General features: G+C 54.2%; 1 protein-coding gene across 1 annotated transcript; it reads left to right on the top strand.

Annotated features, from left to right (window-relative positions):
• The first annotated feature begins 2,999 nt into the window (after positions 1-2,999).
• Positions 3,000-5,950, top strand: LOC117862565 (uncharacterized). Its single transcript, XM_034746060.2, has 2 exons — positions 3,000-3,833; positions 3,943-5,950. The coding sequence occupies exons 1-2, from the start codon at positions 3,543-3,545 to the stop codon at positions 5,548-5,550; spliced, it is 1,899 nt and encodes a 632-aa protein (XP_034601951.1). The 5' UTR covers positions 3,000-3,542; the 3' UTR covers positions 5,551-5,950.
• The last annotated feature ends 2,840 nt before the right edge of the window (positions 5,951-8,790 follow it).

Genomic DNA, 8,790 nt, shown 5'->3' with positions numbered 1-8,790 from the left:
GAAACACCAACCGGGATAAAAGACCCGCTTTTATCCCGGTTGGTGTTTCAAACCGGGATAAAAGGGCCCCCAACGAGGTGACTGGAAGGGGATTAAATCGTGGGGGACCCTTTTATCCCGGTTGGTGTTTCCAACCGGGATAAAAGGGGGTCTTTTATCCCGGTTGGTGTTTCCAACCGGGATAAAAAGGTCCCCCACGAGTTAATACAAAAGGATAGTATCCCCTACATAGTCAGATGTGGTGTGTAGGTGGGATGGCAAGGAAGCTACGCGCGAGGCTGGAGGTTGTGGGTTCGAATCCCACGAACCGCGCACGCGCATATTTCGCGTGAAAAATCGCGTGACTTGTGGCTTGGGACTTGGGGGGGCCTCCTGGGAGCTCGGGAAATTTTTTTTTTTGCAGCGCCGGCCGTGGGTGACCCCTTTTATCCCGGTTGAGTGACCCGGGATAAAAGACCCCCCCCCTTTTGTCCTGGTTGGTTTATCCCGGATGCATTTTCGGGATATTTGCACCCTACCAACCGGGATTAAATCTCACTTCTCTACTAGTGTTATGAAATCAATCACCCTTACTTATTGGGTTGCTTATTTTTAGCTCATAAGCAGCACAAGGGTTGCTTATGGAGGCTAAAAGGTGCACTTTACACCTCCTGCCCTCATTCAATGCACTTTACTCCTTTCTCTCTCTCCCCTTCCCCGTCGCCAGCTCCTCTAGGGCCATCCCCGCCGTCGGCGATGACTCCTCCATCCCCACCGTCGTCAGTCCCTCCCCTTCCTCTGCGCCGGTCGCCGGCTTCCGCTCCCCTTCCTCCGCGCCGGGCACCAGCGGCCCCTCCCCTTCCTCTGCGCTGGGTGCCAGCGGCCCCTCCCCTTCCGCCGCGCCGAGCGCCGGCGACCCCTGCCCTTCCTTCGCGTCAGGCGCTGGCCTCCCCTCCGCCGGTCCCGTGCGGCTTCCTCTCCGCTGGCATCCGTGTAGGCGGACAGCCTCCCCCCATAGATCCGCGCCACCCGCCGCCGCTCCCGGCCGCCACCAACCTCCGCGCAGGCGGACGGCCTCTGCCCGGCGCTCCCGCCCCACCGCCGCCCCGGCCACCTGCTGCTGCTGCGCATACCGGTGCCGCCTGGCCGGCCGCGGGAGCCGGAGGAGGGAGGATGAGGGGAGAAGCTGCTTGGAGGCGGGGGATGGGGCAACGGCGGCGGGGGATGGGGCTTCTGGCAGCGGGGGGGGGGGGGGGGGGGGGGGGGGATGGGCTTCCGGCAGCGGCGGGGCTTCCGGCGGCAATCGTGCTCGGGGGCATCAGGACGAGGAGGAGGGAGGAGCCCTGCGAGGCCGCGCGCGGGGAGGCGTATGGACGCGACACGGTCGCCGGCGTCCAGGCGCAGCACGCGGAGGCGACGGGGGAGGAGGAGGGGGACTGTGCGGCGCGGAGGCCGACGCGCGTGAGGTGCCGACGGCCATGGATTTGGAGTTCTGCCATGGAGGAGTGGGACTGTGGGAGAAGGAAAAAGGGCAGGGGCAGCCATAATTAGGGGTAAACATGTCAATATCCATCTCATTCAATATTGTTTAGCCCAAGCAACCAAACAGCTAGGACTATAAATAAGCAACTCTAAATAAACAACTTTTAGCTGCTTATAATAAGCAAGAGAAACGGGTCTAATAGGCGCGGCTGCCCTGCTTAATCTAGCACCAGTTACCAGTATACTCCTAGATCCCCACCGTACCCGACGGCCATTTTGAATTAAATGATCATGTGCAGTAAGTACTTCATATAGTAATGGACCCTGGATTGATTGGCTGGATCATCATTTCAATTTTTGAATCTATGGCTCTGCCAATTTCAAACATAACCCCGATCGAACATAATTAAACATATGAGATGTACAGCAGATTAATAAGTACAGCTGGTTTGAATGGCGCATCCATCCAAATTAAATGTAGTAATAGTATGATTTAGTAGTAGTAAACCGACAGGGCTACAGCCAGTGGATCCATGGATCTGCAGCATGAATAATGATGCATCCCAATGGGGTAACTACTCTAGCAGTGCAGTGCAGTAAAAAAACACCTCGTCTCTTCACTGAAAAAGAGGAGGATCTTGGAACGAAAACAAGAAAGGAAGAGATGCCATAGCTAGTAGTAAGTGGTAAAACCTAAAGCAGCCAGCCAGATGGATGTATAAAAAGAGGCTGAGGTGCCTGTTGCCCTGTTGGATGCCCTGTCAGAGATTCCTTCGGATTTACAGTGGGTGAGATGGTTCGTACAAGTTGTTATCGCTGCCTCAAGTTCAGTGCGGCCAATGGGAGCGCAAAACGTCATCCCCATTGTAGCAGTATCCGTTATCCGCTAATCACCTCGGTTTACGTTAATCACCGTGTTGTCATCATGTCGATCTCATCGATTCCATCTGTGCGCGCGCGGTGATTAATCTATCCATCTCATGGAGAGAGTGAATGATTAACGAGGCGGGCGATAACCTGCCGCGACATGGGGCCTGGATGTGAGAGCCGTTTGTTTTTGTCATTGGAATCATCCTTCCTCGTCCGTCCCTCCGTCATATCCTCGTCATCTCTCCCTCCCTCCCTCTCTCTCTTGTAGGTAGCTTTTGCATGACTGCATGGAGCCATGGACAAGGACTGAGCTTTCCCCGGCTCCCAAAGCTAACCTTATGGGGGTGTTCAAAAGTTAACCTTCTGCTTCTTCCTTTGCTATTACCACAGTAGTAGTATACTGTACCTGCTTTCAACTTACATTTACATGCAATCAAAAGTTTTTCACTGATGCAGAGTACTAACGGTATGCTAGGGCCCATGGGCTGGGATAGCATGCACTGTTTAATTTAATTGTACAGCAGCAGAGGATATGCCAATGCCACACCACACCGTAGTATACTAGTGCATCTCTTTCAAATTGCAACCACATACAGGAGGGGGATCGAGGAGCATACGTAAAGCACAGCACGTGCCGGGTCGGATAAGATACCATCCTCCTCCATCTCCTTTTCAAATTGGAGCGGGAACGCTTAATAAAATTACCCGAGGCTAGCTAGCTATGACAGCAGCAGGGACCATGAGAGCATGGGGTCGCCCAACCCAACCCAGGGCTCTGAAATTGAAGTTGATAGTCACAACAGAGAACAGAGTTAGAGGCAGGCATGTTTTCAGAGTAGATATGACTGCAATTCCTTCCTCGCCCCCATTCAGAGCGAGTCGTTGGTAGATTCCCAATGCCGATGCTGACCTCATCACATCGATCGCCATGCATACCCAGAAGCTAGTGGACTGCAAATTTCTCCCATTTTATTATCTCCCGGTTTCACCGGCATCTCCCTTCCCAAAGCTTAACTACTTCCTCACCAAACACACTACTCCTACTACATTCTTGAGCCACACACTCTCCCTCCAAGTTCAAACTTTCCCTGATCTCGCCTTCCCTCCAACGCAACACCTTGTTGCTCGATCAACAACACCATTGCTATCTCGGCAGGCAGCAGCCACAGTAGTAGCTCACTGCCCGTCTTCTTCTTCTCGCCACCATCACCATGGGGAGGACCAAGCAGTCGTCGTCGTTCTGGTCGTCGCGGCGCCGGGCCTCCTCCGCGCCCGCCACGCCCAGGCCGGAACCGCCCGTCGGCTGCATGTCCATGGTGCAGTACCTCATCTTCGCGCCCGGCGCCGGCTGCGTCGGCCGGCCGCCGGCCTCCTCCAACGCCATCGTCACGCCGCACGGCGACTTCCAGAGCCCCGACAATTGTGAAGGCAGGTGCAAGAGCGGCTTCGAGGCGCCCAGGAACAGCCTCGACCTCGACGCTGACAACCCCAACGACATCCAGGTCGCTTGCTTGCTTGCTTCTTGCTTACTGCATTTGCTGCCTCCTTGATTGGCTAACTGTCCAATTAATTGCTCTAATCCTCTGTTGAATTCAACTGTGTGTCGTGCAGATCGGCGTGCAGATCGAGCCGGTGTTCGACGCCCTGGCGCGGACCGACATGCGCCGCCCGAAGCCCACCGCGCCGTCGTCGGAGGCCGAGACGCCGCGGACGCCCAGCCTCGTCGCGCGCCTCATGGGCATCGACGGCCTGCCGGACCAGCCCTCGCCGTCGCCGCCGGGGCAGCACCACAAGACGAAGCCCGCCACCAGACCTTCCTCCTCCTCCAAGGAGAACACACACTGCAGCTCGGCGCCGGGCAGCGGCAAGGGGGAGAAAAAGAAGCGCGTCATCCCGGAGTCCATGAACCGGCGGGAGCCGCTGCGGAGCCTCAGCTGCAACGTCGAGGCGCGGTCCCTGCCGGACACGCCGCGGGGGTCCACGTCGGCGCGGGCGTCGTGGGACGGGCCCAGACTGTCGCTGCAGGCGCTGAAGGAGAGCGTCCTCGACCGCGCCGCGCAGTACATGTCCATGCCAAGCTCGCCCACCTCCTCCTCCGCCGCCGCCGCTGCCGGAAAGAAGAAGAAGAAGGAGAGGGAGCGGGCGGCCAAGGAGCATGCGCGCGAGATACTCAGGCAGGCCAAGGAGAACGTCGCCACCCGCAAGAGCAAATCCTCGTCGCCGGCGGCGGAGAAGAAGAGGCACAGCAGCTTCAGCAACAAGGAGAACGTCGCAGCTCCGGTTGTGGAGGACAAGCTCGTCGTCGTCGTCCAAGCTGCTGCCAAGCCGACGACGGTGGCGGCTAAAGCGCATCAAGGCGGCACCGAGCATCCTCCGCCGTCACACAACAGCCCCAGGGTGCCGCTGGCTCCGAGGCAGCAGTCGCCGCCGCCGCAGCGGGCGAAGCCGTCGCGGCCGCCGCCACCGCCGCCGCCGCTGGACCCGCCCGCCAGGACGAGGAAACCGGACGGGTGCGAGCGCTTCGCCACGCGGATCAAGAAACCAGCTGCTGCCGCCGGGGGCCAGCCTCCTCCTCCGGCGTCACCGCCGGTGGCCCTGCCGCCCGCGCCGGCGACCACGTCGTCTGTGCCCAGCCAAAGGCATGCTCCGTCGACAGTGCCGGTGGAGGAGAACCCCGAGTACCGGTACCTTCGGACGGTGCTGGAGCGCGGCGGGTTCATGCGGTCGCCGCCTCGGCGTCCTGGCCGGCCGTACTCGTCGGCGTCGCCGGTGGACCCGATCGTGTTCCACCTCCTGGAGCTGGAGCTGCCGGCGGAGGAGGCGCGTCTGGGCCCACTCCGCCACCGGTGGAACCGGAAGCTGCTGTTCCACCTGGCGCAGGAGCTCCTGGCGGACCTGCTGCTGGTCCCGCAGCAGGACGCCTCGGCGGCGGCGGCGTCAGGAACAGAGCGTCTTGCTCATCTGGCTCTGACCGGCGCGCCGCTACTGGGGAAAGTCTGGAGGAGGGTCCGCGGCTTCCCGGCGGCGGACTGTCGTGTGGTGGGCGACATCGACGCGCTGGTGGCGGCGGACCTGGAGGAGTCACCGGCGCGCGCACGGCGGCTGGCGGAGCACCCGGCGGTGGCGGAGGAGGCCGGGGACGTGGCGGAGGAGGTGGCGGACCGCGTCCTGGAGGCGCTCCTCGGGGAGTGCGTCGCGGAATCCGTTTCTCTCTCCTGACACGGTCGCCGCCGCCGCAGCCGTCGTCACGTGCGCAGGCGAGGTAACCGTTGGGGGTGGCGTGGCGTGACGTCAGCCGGGGCAGCGGATCTCGACGGGAACAGCGGGGGCGCGCTCACTACCATGCTCTGCTGCTCTGCAGATGCCCCCACAGAGTTGGCTGCGGCAGAGGCCACGCAGCTTCTGCTCACCGGTGCTGATGGGAACGTGGCGTTGCCTGCCATGCCTCGGGACGCGTGCGCGGCGTACAGTGAAGTGACCGCCGCCGGCGTGGCGGGTCACCGTCGGCGTTTGCTTGGAATTCTGTTGGCTACGTGTATATAGGTACCGTCGGAGTAGCTCTCTGTGTCTCTGTACTTGAACATCCTCTTGCTCAATACAGTACACACTGTTGCTGCGATCCTTTGTGTTTCTAGGGCCATGGCACCTGTTTTGATTTTTGAAAGGTGTGCATGTCAAGAATTGATGGACACGATGATAACGGCTGTGATCGGTAGGATGCATAGTCCCTATCCACAGCTTCGATGTGTTTGGTAGCATGCATAAGACCTTTAGCCAGGCTTAGCTAATGCTAGGGACACTGTTAGGAAAAGCGCCTTTAGTATCAGGTCCAAACCCTCCTTCAGTACCGGTTGTGCAACTAGTATTGCTAAGGCAACACTAAAGGGGGTCCTTTAATTTAGTACCGGTTGGGGAGATCAACTGATACTAAATTGGCTGCCACATCACGCGTGGCTGAGGCCAAGTCCCCAACCGGTACTAAATTCTTTTTTCTTTTCCATTTCTTTTCTGTTTTTTTATTCTACATTAGTATTTTGTATTTATTTCCTTTACATATACTGCTCTAATATGCTAATATATATATAAAGTACATTTGATATAATAATATGCATACACATATATGAATAATATTACATTGCATCAACTTTCCAAGTTCAACATTTTGGATCAAGTATTCTAAACCCGAGTCTGGACGGTGATGCAGATTTGATCCATCATTATGGAACTCTTCCGCTGGATTTACTACCTCGTCCAGAAGAAATCCATTGAGTTGTTCTTGAATTGCCCTTATTCTTTTTCATCTTGAGCAGTTCTTCCTTCGTGTGCATAATCAATGTCATTAGCAAAGGTTATTATATTAGATCAATGGATCTGCACAATTAGTATTAATTTATTGTTAAGAAATTTGTATACGTACTCTAAATTCGTGGTCAGTTATACGCTTGGGACGTGTAAAGCCATGGATGAACTCACATACGTAGTATCCGCATTATTCCCTAGATTCTATCTCAAACACTATATATATGGTAAAAGAAGTTATGAAGTATTTGTTGTGTTTAAGGAAGTGACACGAGATGTGCAAATTCAATACATACTGGAAATTCAGAGTGGATATGAAGTTGCTCCTTGAATCACCTAAGTGATGTTGATGGAAGCGAGCCCATGCTCTGTTAAGCATGTCTATGAGGTCGGTGTATTGATTTCTTGGTCTCCTCAGAGAGTCTAGGATATAGACCATGCTTCGATCAACCACGATAACAAAGGAGTATCCAGTGGAAGCTATACATATATGCATAGTGAAAAGCTGTTTAGTCTTATTTTTAACTACTAGTTCGAAAAATAAAAGAGATGGAAAACACGCTCACTTGAAGTTGTACAGCAGAAGTATGTGCTTCTTGTAATGTTGCTTGTCCAAGAAATTATATATATTCTTCAAGATCCGATTTGGTTTATCTCTTACATTTGCCTCATCTATAACATCTGGGTCCATGAAGCCGACATCATACAATCCTATCCTTCGGCATGCTTGAATATCCATCCTACATGATACAAAATAGAATAGGAGATAAGACATGGCACAATGACTAGAGTGGGGATTTTGAAGTTAGAGAAAATTAAACACTTACACAACCCAGGAAATGATGAGTGATTTGTCAAGCACGTCTTGATTGTAAAGGAAATAAAGTTCCTCGAGCGGCACATTTATAATGGCATCACAACAGAAATAATGCTGATCTTCAATCCGAACTTCTAGCATGAGTAAACCGGTGGTTGAAACCTCCATGTACCATTGGTGCAATTTGTATATCTTCGTTGGAAGACGGTCCACCAACTGCGGCCACACAAGCTATTTCCCTAACTCAAATTTCCATTTACCAGCCCCAGGGTGCTTTGAGATGTGATCCTTCCCTCGAAATTGAGTTGCGGTGAGATTTGTATCTTTGGCAAATTGAAGCAGGTTCTTATCAAACTCCGAAAGCACCTGGGGCGAGGCAATTGATTGGTTGGAATGGGTTCCAAGCTGTGGAATACCTGACCCACTTTTCTTCTTCTTCTGAAAAGCCTTTGTTATAGTGCGGTCGTAGTCAGATAGCAGTGGTTTCTCTGGCTTTTTCTTTTTCTCCAACTCCATGCGTCTAATGAAAGCTCAAAATTTAACCTTATCAAGTGGTGAATCTTTCTTCATGGAGGCTTTGGTGCGAATTGAGCTTTAACCTGAGCATCCACTACTGCGTCGAGTTCCGCATCAGTCATATCATGAGGGTTCTTGGGCTCTGGTTGCTTCTCCTTCGGCTTCTTTTGCTTCTTATTTGTAGCCTTGCTCATAACAGGGGGAGGTGGACTCATGCTAGAATCTCTGTTAGCTGGTGGGGAGCGTGGACTCATGCTAGGATTCCTGTCAGCTAGTGGAGAGGGTGCCCTGACAGATGGCGTAGATGATCTTACCCTTGAGCCCTGAGGAGATGACCCCAAGGTTGGGGGATTCGGTTTCAGAATCCTTATGTAGCACTTGGGTCATAGAATTCAACCGTGGATGGCTTGTCCTAGATTCTTTTCCCCGTCACCTCCAGTTTGAGGTCATCCTAACCGTCGACCACTCGGTCCACCCCAAATTTGGCGTAACCGCGAGCTAGAATCTCCACACCATGAATTGTTTGACCTTGTGTCGGTTGTTCAGCCACACCATAAGCCACCATGATAAGCTTGATTTTCACGGGAGTAACAACCTCACAAGGAACCCTCCCAGTAATGTTGTCCACGTGGTGGTGTTAGTTGTCCTCAACCATGTTAGAAGATCCTCCAGCTGGGACTTCCATGGAAGCGATGCTGCTCGACGTTGAGAGGGGCTTACGTCGACATTAGCCCCTGATGATGCAGTTGCTTGTTCATTGGCTTGTTTGCTAAGAGCTAGAGTCACACGCCGGTCGATTGCTTCCTCCATTCTTGCCTCTGTCAAAG

The sequence above is a fragment of the Setaria viridis genome, chromosome 7 (assembly GCF_005286985.2).
Source record: "Setaria viridis chromosome 7, Setaria_viridis_v4.0, whole genome shotgun sequence".
NCBI classification, from domain to species: domain Eukaryota; kingdom Viridiplantae; phylum Streptophyta; class Magnoliopsida; order Poales; family Poaceae; genus Setaria; species Setaria viridis.
The sequence above is the reverse complement of the archived record's forward strand: the minus strand, read 5'-3'. Positions and strand labels throughout refer to the sequence as shown.

Bases quoted from the DNA above. Each gene is read 5' to 3' on its own strand.
- LOC117862565 (XM_034746060.2), top strand. From the start codon at position 3,543: ATGGGGAGGACCAAGCAGTCGTCGTCGTTCTGGTCGTCGCGGCGCCGG. The intron at 3,834-3,942 runs GTCGCTTGCTTG...TGTGTCGTGCAG, and splicing joins ACAACCCCAACGACATCCAG to ATCGGCGTGCAGATCGAGCC.